This window comes from Lampris incognitus, chromosome 9, assembly GCF_029633865.1.
Source record: "Lampris incognitus isolate fLamInc1 chromosome 9, fLamInc1.hap2, whole genome shotgun sequence".
NCBI lineage: Eukaryota > Metazoa > Chordata > Actinopteri > Lampriformes > Lampridae > Lampris > Lampris incognitus.
Window position 1 is genome coordinate 26,048,871 of NC_079219.1, and position 17,062 is coordinate 26,065,932.

Sequence of the window (17,062 nt, forward strand, 5' to 3'; positions counted from 1 at the left end):
GTGCCTTTTTCCATCACTAGAAGATTGAAGAACCCTGTTCCCCGTTGACCTGGACAACAGACAACAGGGAATTACCACTGTACCGTCTTTTTTAAGCAAATGGGCAAACACTTTTAAGTTCTTGTTAACAATCCTTAACCAATTCACAATGAGTAACCATCACTTTCTCAAGACAGACACCTTAGCTCTGACAGCCGGTGTCAATAAAACACACATTGAGATAAGCCGGAGTTTATCCCCATTTCAAATCACTTCCTGAATTGAGTGAATTGCGACCAAGGTGACCTCCACCCAGCCATGATCCCACTGCCAGAATCCAGAAGTAGAATTGCAGCCTTGGAAGATACGGATGCCTATTGGCTGACTGTTCAGATTGGGCCTTAGCGAACGACGGGTTGAGTGTTAACCCTGTGGTGACCCTGTGATAAGCATTGCCAGTGTGCCTGGCAAACATCCTGTCTTAAGAAACCCCATGGAGGCCATACTAGGCCTGAACAGGCCACCCCAGATCACACCAGGACAGGGATCTGACCCCTGCTTCCTAAATGTTGAATTAACATAATTTACTTAAGCCCCCTGTAAGAGCTTTGAATGCATTCTAACAGATAGTCAGGCCTCTCCCTCAACTATAAATCAGTCTTCAAGGAAACAGAAATGGAAAAATCAGAGCAGTTAAAAGAACAAGGGGTGAGACAAAATCCATCAAGGTGAGATGATTGATGGATGTATGAGTGGATATAGACAAACTACTGTATTTTTACAGTAGTTTTATTTGTATTTTTTTGGCATACGTCTGATTTATCAATAGACAATATGTATGAACAGAGTAGCTGATCAGACGACCACATTCTCATAACATTTCTGGGCTGCCAGAATGGCTTTATGGGGTTAGAATAGACTTCATTAATTGAAGTAGTAAAACATGATCTGTCTTTCCTTACGAACTCAAACGCAACCACAAAAGAGACTCATATACAAAACATTTTAATGAACCTGATTAAGAGGATGATGTCTTCAAAAAAATTGAGTCTCTATGACTAAACATCTAGATTGCAGTAACATTTTTGCTTTAGAGAGCAGAAAATATTTTCCTCAGTGAAGTGACATGAATATTCATGCTGGCTCCTACAAAACATTTTTATGTGTTAAAATAGGCAAGCCAACCAATTTTACAGAGACATATAAATTCCACAGAATCAAAATATGGGCAGTAGCATCATTTCTACCAGATCAGAGCTAGACTAGTGTTTATCAGGAAGCTAAGTGCTCAGCTCTTTATGACTAGTTGACTAGGAACCATTAGAGTCATTAACAGGGTCATTAGGGTCATTTCAGAGAGGAGTTGATAGTGTGGCCAGGCAGTTGACCTGCTCACCTAGTGTTAGAGTGCATGGTTATAGGAGCTTTTAGATTTGTGTTGAGTGGGTCCACTCAAATTTGAATAGACATACAAAAGAGGAAAAGAACAATTGAGATTTAGGTAAAGAAGGGAATGAATTGGCCCTGCTCATGTCTATTTGTTAGTTTGTTAAAAAAAGAGACATGAAAAATAAAATACCACAGTAGAACATTGAGTAGAATTACAGTTTAGCACTGTAGAACATATCCATTTTGGCACAGTTATGATAAAGTAAATGAGTTCAAATGTACTCCTGTAGAATGCAGTTAGTTACAGGTATTTGTGCAGTGGCAAGTATCAATCATGTATACTTGGTCATGCCATCAGTCTTGATTACTTCTTTAATGTCAGAAGATAACTGAATCACCCACGTATGGAATTGACTGATAATGGAATAGTGTCTTCTGCCCACCTTGAGGTAACAGTGTGCATAGCAGTGGTGCAGCAAGTTATCAGAGGGCTGGCTGAGGCTGCTGACTGTGCTGACCAGCTCTCGAGCATACATGGGGACAGAGTGCTCAACATTCACCCTTTCCACCTGGAACCGCAGTGCTGGCAGCGGACGCACCGGCTGGAACACCGGCAAATTGGCCGGCCACGATGGAGCCTGAAACACATTGAGGAGAGACAGAAAGGCATTGCATTCAGGAGGTGGCAATCCAGTATTTTCATACACCATATATTCTGTCCGACATGGGCTGTTGCTAATATTGTAAGAGAACATAACGCTCTGACAAAGGAAACACAGTATGAGGCAGGTATACTTCAAAGTGGTCTGTCAAATGTCAGCTACTTTGGAGCTCAGGAGGTTGTTACCTTGTGTCCCATGAGAACAGGCATGAGTGTGTGCAGGAGGTTGAACTCTGCCATTGAGACAGTAACTGAGACTTGGAGCAGGGTGAGGCAGGTAAGTCTGGTAGGGATGAACTCCTCCAGGCCTGCAATCTCCTCTGGAGCAGCTGGAGTTCGGCTCTCTTCAACCACTTCTACAAGAAACAAAAGTGTAACAGCATTAGGTATAGCAAGGCTAAGGCCTGGGCCAAAACAGCTACCACAAGACACTGCAGTGATGCAGTAATTGCGTTTGTGCAAAACATTGTAATTACTGTTATAACTCAATATTGTTGTGTGTGACTGTTTTAACATTTTGGTCATCTGATTTGATTTACAAATGAACCTAATATTGAGTATAAAACCCGTAGCATGTTATTCGAAATGAATTTAAGAAGTAGCTAGGCAGAGCAAGGGAGTTGAGTGACTTAGGACTGATCAATTTGGATAAGGTAGTCAGTAATAAACAAGATCACTTAGTGTGAGCTCCACGCCACTAGACCTTCTGATTAGGAGATACCAACAAAGCTTTTCAAAGACAAGCCACTGTCTCAGTAAATGAAATAAACGTGCAAGAAAATAGTATTGGCGTCCTTAAATGTTCGTTTCTGGTGGCTAGCGTTCTGTAACTTTATTCTTAAACTACTACATAAAATCATTTGGTCAATCACTAACCAAAAGCTCAGGAGACGCAGCCAATGAAGTGAGTTGAGTCACTGTGGAAGAGAAGCTAGCAAGGGCAGCATTAATCAGAGAGCAGAGTGACCAGAGCACTGAATCACTAAACCATGTCCAGGCCTCCAGGCCTGAGGTGGACCGAAACCCAGAACTCTGCTAATGAAAGCCCTTGGCTACAGTCCTATGAACCGGCTTGTTCTCAGGTCAGTGGAGGTTCTGTTGGACTAAGTTCCCCTCTCCAAGGTGGGCTCAGAACCTGATCCCACTGCCTTTTGTTCACTGGCCTGGTGCCGAAACTCACATCAGGTTCCTCTGGCACCGCAATGTCCAATCCAATCACATGCCAGGGCAAAACTCAATATCCGCACTCAACAGACTAACTCAAGACACCGGACGCAAGTTCAAGTACAAACCATAAAAAAAAGAGTACATAAAACACACACAAAGACAATATGCACACACAAAAAATAAAACAAGAAATCACAGAGAACATCGACAGATGTGTGAACACACACTGATGCACAGACACATAATTATTGGTCCAAAACCCCTTGTGTTTTCCTGTTCCATTTAACAGATCCAACTGTGAAATTCCTGTTGTTCTTTCTCATATTGTTCTTGAGCAACATAGAAGAAAAAAAAAACAAGTACACTGTAAGTAATTTGCTGGTTGGAGCCTCCTGCTCTAAACAGGGCAAGAGCTTATAAAACTTGGAGTTGCCGGCCAATTTGGCTTCCATTCCACAGCTAGTTTTGGGGAGGAAAGACATTCTTCCTGAGCTCTTGGCGAGGGATGGATGAGGAGGAGTAGAGGAGAGGAGGAGAAGATGGGTAGGGGGATAGTCATGTCTTTGACCTCTTGACCCTTGCATCTCTCATGGCAGACACACTAACATTCCCTACTCCCTGCATGAAGCCAAAACTGTAGCAGGGGAGCGGCTGCTGCCCAAACTGTTTACAGGCTGGATGTGACCAGGGCCATGGGTCCCAAAGGCCTTCTTAACGCTAACATCACTTTGTCCGTTTGAGCTCACAGTTAAACTAAATGATGGTTCAAGACATTGAAGAGACACTGTTTTTGGCAAATCAAGCTGAGATCATACCAGAGAGATTTACATCTTCGACTAGAGTCATACTTACAGAAGTTTCAAAACAGAAGAAAAGAAAAAAGGCACTTCAATTTTTTTTCTCATTTAAGTGTATTAACCCAAGTGTTGTGTGTAAGTACACAATAATGCAAATAGTTGTAATTTACATAAGGTACAAGTAGCATGTAATAAGAAAATGCTATGAAAAATACTCTAAGATATAATTACATTTGAAAATATGTAAAAAAAAACAGAATGCAAATGCGTGTGATGCAAGTACACTCTGTATTTAAACTACACTGTCACACCAATTAGATTGTCATGGAGGGATTTTTATTCAGTGCTTTATATTCTTTTAATGCTTTTCATAAATCAATAGATAAGTAAGTGGAAGTAAGAAAGTGATTGTTAATGGTTCCAAATAGAATAGAAAAGAATACAATACAACAAGTACTTAATAGCTGAAGAATAATAGCAATCCAATGTGTTACGTTATGGCCGTATCTCTAACAGCTACCACAGGGAGAAATGTTCTCTTTCTTATCTCCTTTCTATTTCTCAACCCCCCCCCCCCCATACACACACACACACACACACACACAGTTCTGACTATACTGACCTTTCTGCCTAGACCCCTGAGAGAGCAGACTCATATAGCAACAGGAAGGAACACACTGACCTGACTGGCTCTAGTCAAAAGCTCTACAGTAATTACCCCATCAACTATTATCTGTCACAGATGCTGAAACAACCGAAACTAACGGATGTTATTCTTTCGCAAAAATTAGACTTATTGCTACAGATATTACAGGCAGGATCATTCCAGCTAACAGCTTTCACAACATCCCTAGGATGAGCTCATCAATAGCTGTGCGGGGCCGACAGCTAACAAAAGGTGTTTGGCTTAACCTCCTGAGAGTGGTCCAAAAGGTCAATGCTTTCATGTACAGCTTTGTGCTGAAAGACGGGGTTGTGCAAGGAAATAACACTTTGGTGAACATACTGTTAAGTATGAAGTGATGCATTTTCTGATCACTGGGAGTCAAATTTGGTGCCAAGATGGCAAATAGGGGTTGATGATCAAATAGACCAGATTAGAGTAGTATAAAATACTTAAAATCTTCCTCCTACTGGTGCTTTACCCTGTAGAAAAGTGTTGTGTTTAAGCAAAGAACAGAACAGAACAGATCAGAACAGAATGATTGGAGGAGAACAAGAATGAAGTACAGCTGAAAGAGAAGGTGTAAAACTCAATACAAGATCATATTGCTCAGCAAAACCTGTGATACTATCATCTTTTTCTGTTGGCTTTCAAACAAAACCATTACTTTGAGAAACAACGCAGTGAAAAAAGAAAAAAAAATTGAGTGAGTGACCTCTGACCTGGCTGCAGTTTGCTGTAAGGCTCATACTCATGGTCCATGGCACAGGTGATCATCTTGAGGACGCGGTGGACTGCACTGCTGTGGAGCCGGACATCCAGAGGTCCCACCACCAGCCTCTTAATGGAGGTCTCCTGGACTGGGGGCAATACTGGCTCCTTATTCATCACAGAAAAGTCCTGTGAGCCAACACATACTGGGAAACACACACAATCATGCACAAAATCAAAACAAATGTTACCATTTATTCTTGACATACATACAAACACACATATCCATACAACCATGTTTAGCATAGGGTAAACATTTTACAAAACGCACAAGCAGACAAACACACACACACACACACACACACACACACACACACACACACACACACACACACACACACTAACAAGACCACTATTTCTCAATTGTTTATCCCCTCTTTTATCTGATTTGTGCTGCAGGCACATTTCCTCTTCAGGTCTTTACTTTTGTCTACAGTTTGAATTTATGTCATAAACACAGGGAGATACAAAGACTGATTCAAATTTACTAGTTCTTAAGTGAACACATGTATTAGCCCTGTTTGAGGAACGTTTCAAATGTGCAAAAAACTACACAGATGTCAGAAGTGTGATGCAGCAGTGGTGAACAGTGAGTATAGCTTGCATAGCCCCAGATCACTGGACTGATGGATATTCCAAATGTCCACTTCTCTCACACAGCTGTCCCTTCATTGGTCGCAGGCCTCTCTTTCAGAGGTCCGCTTTAAAGCCACGGCTTCCCGGCAGTAAAACAGGAGAAATTAAAAATAAAAGTAGGGGGTGGCTGAATGGCAAAGAGAGAGCGAGAGTGAGAACGAGAACGAGAGCAAGCAAGAGAGCGAGAGTGAGCGAGAGTGAAAGAGAGAGAGGAAAAGGACACAGGGTCACAGCTTGCTTTATTCCCTTTACATACATTCCACCACCATACTGAACAGTGTTACAGTTCAGGACCAGACCATGAAGTTTCCCGTTTTTTGGAGTTTAAAAGGAGGTTTAAATTCCCACTGATTTGGGAGATTTATAAAGGGCATTGGGCAATGTCACTTCCTTTTCCCTTTTTGGCTGAGATTTGGCTGTGACAGATTAGACCTAATATCGACCATATGGCTGCAGTTAGAGCGGTCAGTGAATTGAAAGGGGGGGGGGTTGAAATTAGCTGGGATTTAGACAATTTAAAAATATCTCCATTTCCCCAAGACACAACAGTTGTAATCTGCAGCGTTACTCTAACGTGAAGTCAACGGTGAGCACGGCCCAGGTGGCTCAGGGTTTTGGTTGACTCAGAGTTTATGTTAGTCCTGTGGCAATGGAGATTCGTTTGTTTGGTTGACACTGGATCTTGTCCCATCCAAGGAGAAGAGAGTAGAGAATAACTGACAGCCGAGAAGCATTCCTATTGGCAAGGGTAACCCAAGTTGCCCTGCTGGCGGGGGGGGGGGGGGACTGACACGTCTTGACTTCAGAAAAAGAGTTTGACAGCCGAGGACGGCATTATCGATGTTGTTTTTTAATTTAGATTGTTATCTGTAGCTGACAGCAGCAGAAAAACAATAGTCTAGTCAGAATGAACTGCGTTACAGAGAGCATGCAGCGCAAAACAGGGAAGCAAGTAAATGGAGTAGGAGATATTACAGTTCAACTAAATGCAATCATTTCATCCAATAGTCCTTTACATTCTTGGAGGGCTCAGCCAAAGTTAACAATCATCATCATAAGTAGTGGCTTACCCACATATTAACATTTAGTGGAATGGCAACAACAACCTACAATCGGTTAAGCATGTTAGCTTTGTTTCACACAGTAACCATAAATATCTGAGTGGCAGGCTAAAGATAAGGAAAATTAGGGCCAGTAATATAGGGGAAAAGCTAGTCCCCAGGAAGCCATTATCCCTTAGTCATATATTTGCATGACCTCCGATGACTCGTGGCCCCAAAATCTTGACAATCGTACATTACCATTAGATACAGTTAGGAATTGCACCCCCTTCTGAGTTAATCTGGATGTGTTAGAATGTAAAATTCTAAGGGTTTGCGGGCTTCTTTTTTTTTTAATCAACACGTTAACATCTATCAGGACCTGAAGGACTTCAACAGAGAAAGCAGCTGTCTTGCCATTTTGAAATTAAACGTTCAACAATCAGACCTTATAGTAGAGACATTTGTGAGCCAATTGCAACATTTCACCTGAGCATAAATGAAAAGAGAGTGCTTGATCTCTTAATGGGAACTTAAGATCTTTTATAGTTATATAAACATTCTGAAGGGCCGCGGCGGAGGAAAGGAATCCTGCCCGTCTTCAGACCTCTGCCAGGAAGAGTGACAACTAATTAGCTAAGACGGGCCTATTCACTTTCTCAATCGCTTACAGGTAGAGGGACAGAGGGAGGGAAACGGTGTATCAACAAGCAGCGCGGAGAAAGAAACTCAAATACATGTCAGCACAGACTAAACACTCCTGACAGCTGCCCTCCAGGTAAGTTTGGGGTGAGAGCGAGGACAGGAAGGGTCAAGGACCAGGTGTCTGCGTCTCAAACAAGACAAGCTCTTTCTTTAAGTCTCCAGGGGACTTGTTTGACAGAGAGAGGGAGAGGGAGAGAGAGAGTGAGAGAGAGAGAGCGGGAGAGGGAGAGAGAGAGAGAGACAGAACAAGTACGATGCAGGGAGAAAGAGAGAAAAAGACAGAGAGCAAGAAAAAGAAGATGATAGATGGAGAAAATGAGAGAGGAGAGGTGGCGAGGTGAGCAAACGTCTCTGTGAGGAGGAATGAATTAGACAATACCTTTGCCGCTGCCGTTCTCCATTGTGTAGAGGTAATCCATATAGAAAGCACCAAAGCGGTGCATGCCTGCTATCTCTGTGTAGGTCTCCTGTCAAACAAAAGCAGAGCCAGGTAAACATGGCAGAGAGGCAGCAAACAGGCTGATGGTCTTTGAGAAAGGCAGTGCCTGGGGTCATAATGGATATGGTCAGGGGTCAAATCAGAGCCAAAGAGTGCTGTTACTGACAGATTCATTTGCAGACTTAAGCCTCATTTTTTTCTTGCCAGACAAAATTGGAAATGATTACAAAGGAGGGCTCAGACAGTCATGGAGACTTGATCATAATGTACCATCAGTGGAGTTTGAAAGTGGCAAACTATATGGCCAGGTGACATTGTTTCAGGGTTGCTCCATTACCAAAAATGTTCCATTATTATTGGCTTGACTGCCTGAATGTACTGTATGTAAGCCTGCTTCCCAAAATAGCTCTGGAAAAAAAAAGACATTTCTCTGTTATAGCTAATAGTTGTGCAGAATTAGACACCGCTGACACTGCCAAGCAATCTACTCTTTATAACTTATACATGTAACTTGCAACATAATCTAATCATGTATTTAAACAATTTCCTTAGATAACACCTTTACTCCCCTTTCATATTAGAGTTAATTGATTGTCCTTCCATTGAGGTGATGTCACTACATCATTTATTAATCTCTAGGTCTTCAGCAATTGACCCAACCCTGGGGACTATTAAAAGGTTATCACCAGCTCTCCTGGTGGGTGATGCTACTTCTATTGCACACAAAACCACCAGAGAAAGAGTGACTAAGGGTGGGAGTGAGAGACCCCTCCCTATTACCTACACCCCTTTCAATCGACATTTCAATAGCATCTTATCAGCAAGGCTAGTTAATAAGTAATATTTATTAGAGGCCCTCTAAAGGCACTGGCATGCTCTTGGATCAAAGCAGTTAGTTTTAAAACCGCTAATGAATTAACACCAAGTCCTCTCAGTCTTTCAAATGTGAATAGTTGGATTGATGATGTCCAAACAGTTGCTTCACCGAGGGTCATGAGGGTTGGTGAGCAGAGTCAACACTATAGCTGTGATGGCTGATGAAGGGAACTAATAGCTTTTGCAAAACTAAGGAAGATGCAGAGGGCACTTCTCTGCTGCAGGCAACAGCTGGAGTGTAGAGACCTGTATGACCTAAGACACTTGTATACAGCAGTGATTTAAGGCAAAATGAAAACGGTTTAGACAAGATATTCTGTCGATATTTTATGGCACCAAAGCTCAGTTCTCCGTTATTTTTGTGCTACTGCATGGGCAAGGACCTGAGGTTGAAGCTCCAATGAAATGGAAATATCTGAATTCTTGTTGATCCTAAGCTGAAAAACATAGGTTTGACTAGGAATAGTGGATAACAGCTGGATGCTATTGGAGGAGTTTTAAACACTCTGGTGTAATTACTTATTTAGATACACACATGGAAAAAAAACCAATTCATATTTCAGACTGTATTTCAAATATAATACTGATTATCATGCTAGACTGACATTTACAAATGGCAACATGGTCAACACAGTTTAAAAAAATTGCAACCAATTACTCAAATTAAGACCATGTGTTGTTGTTGTTTTTTTTCATTGACCTTGTGGTTGGTGGCATCCAGTATGAACTCAGCCCTGACTCCATTGTTCTCTGGACTGCGGTAATCAAACAGGGAGTTGGTAAGGTAGGTCATTCCCTTACTACTTAGGCTCTCCCCACAGCTGAAGAACACCGTGTCCTGACAGAGACAGAGACAAGAGAGAAGAAAGACATAGAGAGAGAAATAGACAGAGAGAGAGAAAAGGGGGATAGCCAAAAACAAAAAGAGCCAAAGAAATGCAGAAAGAAATACAGACATACTTAACAGCATTTCATTTGATACAGAATTACACACAGACTCAGTGATTTATCTTGATGGGCTTCTTTTCCGATTATAAATTAGGTATTACGTCACATTATCCAAACGACTGTTGGCACCATTATAGCGCTAATAACTGCTATTGCTGCACACCCTCTAGTGTATTACTTAACTGTCATTAGCAATAGAACATAATCAAATCTGCATCAACTATATGATATTATATTACATTATGAAAACACATTCGATGAAATATATTGACTTTAACAGAGCCTCAAGTGTTGTGCTCTATGTGGGCGGATGGTGAGACCGCTGTCAACACAGTGATTTCAGAACCGTGTATGTGGCACACATACAACGCTATGGTGAATTGCAAAAGGCAGTTAGATCACACTCTTCCATAAACAAACCAGACCACATCTCTGCCTCTGACTGAAAGTGGTTGGGAGCTTAAGAGGCCGCAGGAGGGAAGGTTTAGGTGAAAGTGATCTCTTTTCTGTGTTTTTAAACTCTCTTTTAATCTCCATGTCTAAAGTATTTCCCATTTTTTTCTCTTTTCTCTGGGTTTCTAGTCTGTCTTTACCTCTTCAAGTCGATTCATGTTCTCCTCAAAGTCCCGTATTCCCATGATGCTTTTCAGGCAGAGTGCCCGGCAGCCCACAAACCCAATCTGACAGTCGAAGAAGGGTTCCCCCATCATCAGCACCTGAAAGAAAGAGCAGGAGGAGGGAGACAGAGGATGAGGTATAGTGAAACCACAGCTTCAACACGCATAACTTTGGAGTCAGACATCCAGACAAAGAATGTTGGGCAAACTCAAAAATATCCAGTCACTCCCTCTCCAAAATTAAATTAAAGAATATAAGGTTTTATTCAACCACAATCATGGGAAATGCACGAGTTCATTTAAAACAGCATTATAGCATTTGGCTGGATGATTAAAGACAACTTAAAGCAACTGTACAGGGACTATGATTGAGGTAAAGTCAGACAAAAGTTAGTTAAACACCAGGGATCTGAAGCCTTTCCTCTCCAAACACCCACAGTCGAATAAGCCCTGGTACACTTAATGTTTGCCCAGTAAAACTATAATAGCGCAGTAATACACAGAAATGAATCAAGACTGAATTACCTTTTTACATCCCAATAAACATGAAATAATGAAGGTTTAAGACCTGATATATTGCTGACTTATCACAAACAAGGTTCTTAACCGTGACCAGTTTAAGACTCAATTTGTTTGCGGTGTTGGTTATAGCCCTTTTTCATCGAGATTTAAAAAAGTGCAGGTTTCAGGCAGCTTCCACTTTCTCCTTCTCTATTAGGGTGGTGGTTGGTGTGTGTGTGTGTGTGTGTGTGTGTGTGTGTGTGTGTGTGTGTGTGTGTGTGTGTGTGTGTGTGTGTGTGTGTGTGTGTGTGTGTGTTTCTGTGCACAGGATGGCAGATGGTAGTGAAACAGTGGCTAAAAACCACGAGCTAGGTGTGGTTCCTGTTTAACTCACCGTGCCTTACCCCGACCCGGCAGACAACTAAACAGAAAGCAATCCAATAAAACTTACCGCTTTGCCACACTATAATTACAAGGCCTAGTTTTTCTCGATTTACTAGCCATCTTCTTACCTTTCACCGCTCTCACTTTTGGGCCTGTTTCAAGCTGCTCTCTCCCCTTTCCAGCAAAAGCATAAATTACAGAAATTAGAATTGGAAATCTCTCAGAATTCTCACATCTGGTAGAAAGCTTAGGAGCAGAAAATCCTTCTCCTGCTCCAACCAGGTAATCAGAGAGTAAGGTATAAAAATATTTTCTCCGCTGAGGGGGAAAAGGCGGAAATTATCAGACTTGGCCTGTTTCGGGCAAGATTCCACCGTGTTCAACCCAAGGCGGGAATTAACGACCTTGAGAGGCTTCATAAAGGCACTTTAATAGGAACCTCTGTCCGAAGCGTCTCCCTTAATGCTACCTAATAAGGTGATAACATTAACACTAACAAAAATGTAGGCTTGTGAGGAATGGCAGACGCAAAGATAAATGAATAAATAAAATATTTGTGACCATTTTTCTGTTCTAGCCAAAAACGAGCAGAAGTGCAGTTACAAAGACTGGTTCAAAGGCAGCGGCCACGTTTTATAAATAAATTCACCAGCTGGGAATGAGAAACCAATAGTTGCATCTTTGCAAACAGCACGGCCACAGAATGAAACAGACTGCTACCTCAATGGTTATTCCCTCGTGCTCCAGACACAGGACTTCTCTGGACTTCACCTTCTGTGGACTGTAGTAGCTGCTCTCTGACTGGGTCTCTGTCAACTGGGACACAGAAGACAAATGGGACAGGAATGAAAACAGAAAGACAATTTGATTAAATTAGGAAAACTACGCATGCAAGTTTGATAGGATAAAGGAGTACAAACATGACTAAAAAAACACTAGGGAGGTGGCCAACAATGATTTTATTCCAATTGATACTGCTTTGGTATGCTGTGAAAAGATAAGAGAAATGAGAAATCACAATTCATTTATCAGAACCCCAAACAGCCCGATATAATACTAAAAAAAACGTAACAGGTGTGTGTGTGTGTGTGTGTGTGTGTGTGTGTGTGTGTGTGTGTGTGCTGACACATGACAAACACATCAGGGAGACAAACAAAGCTATGCATATCTATGGTTGTAAAGGAATATGAGGCCCTGAGGAGAAATGTTTGAGCCCCGAGCACAGGGACAACCTGGGAGGGCAAAGCCACCTAAACAGGCACTCATTCTTTTTGTTAGTCGACCAAAGTCCAACACGTACATCAAATACACAGCGACCACTCCTCTCTGACAACAAGCATAACCCATCCAACACATCGCAAAACACACTTCAGATACCAAACAGGACATAGATACCTGCCCAGGAGATTGTATATTGGGGAACTCGATCCCACTGTATAATTATTTACCCACATTTTGTGTGTGTGCATTGTGCTAATGGGTCTTTGTCTGAGTAGGCAGGGCTGTGTGTACATGTGTGTGTGTTTGTTTGAGAGAGAAAGAGAGAGAGAGAGTGCTTGACCAGGATTTGGTGGATGTGGTAAGGAATGGGGGTTGAGGGAGTGGGGGAAGCTGGGTAGAGGGGTGTGATGGCTTTGGCTTGACTTGTCTAAGACCTCTGGGTCCAGAGCAGCACTGTGCAGCCCCAACCGATTCAGCTTTTTACACAGGAAGCAGGTGCAGGACACAAAGCAGCTGCGTCTTATTACCCCTCCTGATGGAGCGGCCTCTCTCACCCCTACTCCCCTTTCCCTCTATTCGATTCCGATGGTTTAATCACGTGCAGGGACAAGGGAATGGAGCAGGGGAGTCCTCCCCACATCCCATCAGTCCCTGGGAGCGGCAGCGAGCGTGGACGTTAAACTCTCTGACGAAGGAGCGTTTCACCACGTCAGCACGAGGCAGTGTTGCCTTTGAAGAGCTGCCCATCAGACAGGGAGAAACACGCTGATGGTTTATCCAGAGGCAACATGGCCGCCTTGGCGTGGCCCGAGCTAGCCTGGTGGGGCTCTGCTGACTGTACCTGGGCCTAAAACAACACACGGGACTGAGAGGACCAGGGAGAAGTGGTGTGCTGGAGCTCTGACCTAAATGCCTCAGCTATCCAATAATACACAGAGCTACTACCACTAGCTCACTTGCTACCGCTCGTTTCTTTTGTTCTCGGACCATTATGGAGGTACTCTGGGTGTCCAACACAAATCAAATCATTCTTTATGAGGCATCTTGGAAATTGTATAAACGTTGGATGTGAACATTTAGGTACTTGGTTTTTATATCCATTTCCAAGAAATGTAACACGGTAGAGAAGATCTGATGGAAAAATTGAAAAACGAAAAAAGAGACTGTGAGAACACATTTGATTTTGTTAAGATTAATCAAAACACCAAAAAAATTGACATGCAGACACTGAACTCTTTAGAATAAAAAAATGACTGGGCACACAATAACAGTTGGGCAGGTGTACAGAAGTGTCGGGGGGGGGGGACAAATGGTCGGCATCCAACTATGCAAAATGTGTGTAAAAGTCATTAAAGTATACTGCCAATTTCTCTGATCAAACAGTCCTGGGGAGTAATGCATTGGGATCCTAAAAATACCTCTCTGATTTCATGTGCATGTCAACCTCTGGTTCATTCAGTGGCAGTTCAAAGACATGAAATTCCCTCAAACTAAATACTTCCGCATCTAAGAGAAGGGGAACGGTTAAAATGCCATTCCCTCAGCTGTCTGCAATTTCTCCAGACAAGAGGCAATTAATTGATTAAAAGAACTCAAACACTACAGGAACAATTTAAACATTATTAGGAGAGCACCGGGCTCTGTTTGGTCTGAGACATGGCTTGCTCTCACACACTTGCACACACGCACACACACAAAAAGTATACACAGCCGCGCGCACACACACACACACCACCCAGAGAAATGTGATCTTAGAGTCTGAACCTGAGGGGAAACGCAGATGAATTCCAACTATTCTGAATGAGCAGGCAGGATTATAGTTTGGGATCCATTTCTGAATAGTCATCATACCATGTATAATGTCTAAAACATTAACGTGACCCGAGACACCAGTTAGCGGTTACACCACTGTGCCCTATACCGCACACAGAGACAAAGAGGACTGAGACTTCCTGGGGATCAAGCCGTGCTTTAAGACCTCAAGAGAAAAAAACAAATGACCACTAAAAAGGTGCAGGGGTGGGGTGGGCAGCGCAGAACATAAAAAACAACCCTCTCTCAACATTGAGGAGGAAAGATTCCTAATCGCTTACACAACCTTATCTGTGATCTTGAAACTCAATTCTCCTCTTTATCATGAAGAATTTCCAGAAGAATTTCCTGGCCCTCTGCATCAGTCCCTCTACCGATCTCCATTCTGGTTTGTTCTAACACCTTTACAATGCATACACTAAAGACCTCCTTAATCCCATCTTTAAACATTTCCATATCCACACACTTTGGAACATATCAATCATCTCTGAACCTACTGTACATGTTGTAATTGCTTGGAAAATGTGCGTTAAAATATATATCCTTTTTCCACATTGGTACAATATTTCTCATGACCGATTTGGGGAACACATGCATCTTCTAAACAACAAAGTGAGACATTTTCATTTATCCACATGGAACCATTGATAACCATTATTTCTACAATGCTGTGATTGCAACTATTCCCCAGTCCTCTGTGAATAGCACACATGGTCATTGTAACTCTAGTTAAAGGTCATGGTAATTTACATATGAAACCGATCATTGTTTTCGGTTGTTATGCCACTGTTGTTTATAAGGGTGGGGATACCTGCAGTCAATGGAGACTGAAGAGGTCACTTAGATGTGTCATGAAATGTTTCTCTCAATAAATGTTGTGTCCAGATGAACTGATTCAACTTTTTGATACTTAATGTTATATTAATAATAGTATCACTTGTTCCCAATGTCGGAACCAATCAACACAGGAGAAAATATCAGCTGTAAAGTGCATTAAAAGAAAGATACAGGCGTCCGGGTAGTGTAGCGGTCTATTCTGTTGCCTACCAACACAGGGATCGCTGGTTCAAATCCCCATGTTACCTCCGGCTTGGTTGGGTGTCCTTAGACACACAATTGGCCATGTCTGCAGGTGGGAAGCCGGATATGGGTAGGTATCCTGGTCGCTGCACTAGAGCCTCCTCTGGTCGGTCGGGGCGCCTGTTCAGGGGGGAGGGGGAACTGGGGGGTCTAGTGTGATTCTCCCATGCGTACCACTACATCCCACTGGTGAAGCTCCCCACTGTCAGGTGAAAAGAAGTGGCTGGTGACTCCACATGTGTCGGAGGACGCATGTGATTGTCTGCAGCCCTCCCCGGATCGGCAGAGGGGGTGGAGCAGCAACTGGGACGGCTCGGGAGAGGGGAGTAATTGGCCCGATACAATTGGGGAGAAAAAAAAGGGGGGGGATCCAAAAAAAAAAGAGGAAGAGACAAGATTTCTGAATGATAGGTACTGATGATGAGCTGTTTTGGTTTTTTGGTTTTTTAAGTCACCATTACCTTGAAGGTAACAGAGGCCTTGGTGCAGTAGAATCCTATGGAGACAATGGGGTCTTTTGGTGTGTGTTGCTGGGGATTGTTAGGGCTGCCTCCCGCCTCTCTCAGATAGAGGTCTTCCTCCATTTCTTCATCTTCTGTGCCCACAATGGCCGGGACGAAAGACCAGGCCCAGGATACCCAGCCCTGGTTGATATCCTCCGTTCCAGACTGCATGTAGAGGTCTTGGCTCGGGTACTGGCTTGCCAGTCCCTGGCTTTCCATATCCACATCCATACCTAAATGGGGAATAAGGACAGCACAAATAACTTCACAGCAAAAATAAAAAAGGTTTTACTGTAGTTTAGATTGATAACAGGAAAAGACAATTAAAATTGCCACTGGTCTGCAAGTCCACATTCAAAATGTATACAAATCATACAAAATGTAATCCTAAAAAATGTATCATAAAATTCTGATTTCCATTTTCCAACATTACTGTATGAATGTCATAGCACATGTCATATTGCTTGACTACCATGGGGTCTGGAACCTTCAGTCGTTCTGCCCCCCACCTATGGAACTCTCTCCCACAAGACACTCACAACACTGAGTCTCTTTCAACCTTCAAATTCCATCTCAAAACGTACCTTTTCAAACTGGCATATTCTGTCTGATCCACGCTTCATGGAGTTTTGTGCAGACATTGATTTTATAGTTATTTGCTGCATTAACTTTTTATTGTCTACCCTTCTTTGTTGGATTTTTTGCTGTCTGATACAGTGCTGCTTGTTTTGTTTTTTACTGTGTTCTGTAATGTGACCTTGAGTGCTCTGAAAGGCGCCCACAAATAAAATGTATTATTATTATCATTATTATTAATTACGGAGATTTTAATAAAACATGGTTAAGGCCCTGAGTAAACAAAAATGACTGCA

The 17,062-nt window shown here is 42.5% G+C and overlaps 1 protein-coding gene across 1 annotated transcript in view; it reads right to left on the minus strand.

Annotated features, from left to right (window-relative positions):
- Positions 1-17,062, minus strand: part of LOC130117622 (intermembrane lipid transfer protein VPS13B-like) — a 457,273-nt gene that overhangs the window by 394,762 nt on the left and 45,449 nt on the right. Inside the window, exons 8-15 of the mRNA XM_056285747.1 lie at positions 16,149-16,423; positions 12,295-12,390; positions 10,666-10,788; positions 9,825-9,962; positions 8,189-8,276; positions 5,380-5,574; positions 2,216-2,385; positions 1,812-2,006 (exon numbers count right to left, since the gene is read on the minus strand). Of these exons, the coding sequence (XP_056141722.1) occupies positions 1,812-2,006; positions 2,216-2,385; positions 5,380-5,574; positions 8,189-8,276; positions 9,825-9,962; positions 10,666-10,788; positions 12,295-12,390; positions 16,149-16,423 (1,280 nt within the window). The remainder of the gene's footprint in view (positions 1-1,811; positions 2,007-2,215; positions 2,386-5,379; positions 5,575-8,188; positions 8,277-9,824; positions 9,963-10,665; positions 10,789-12,294; positions 12,391-16,148; positions 16,424-17,062) is intronic.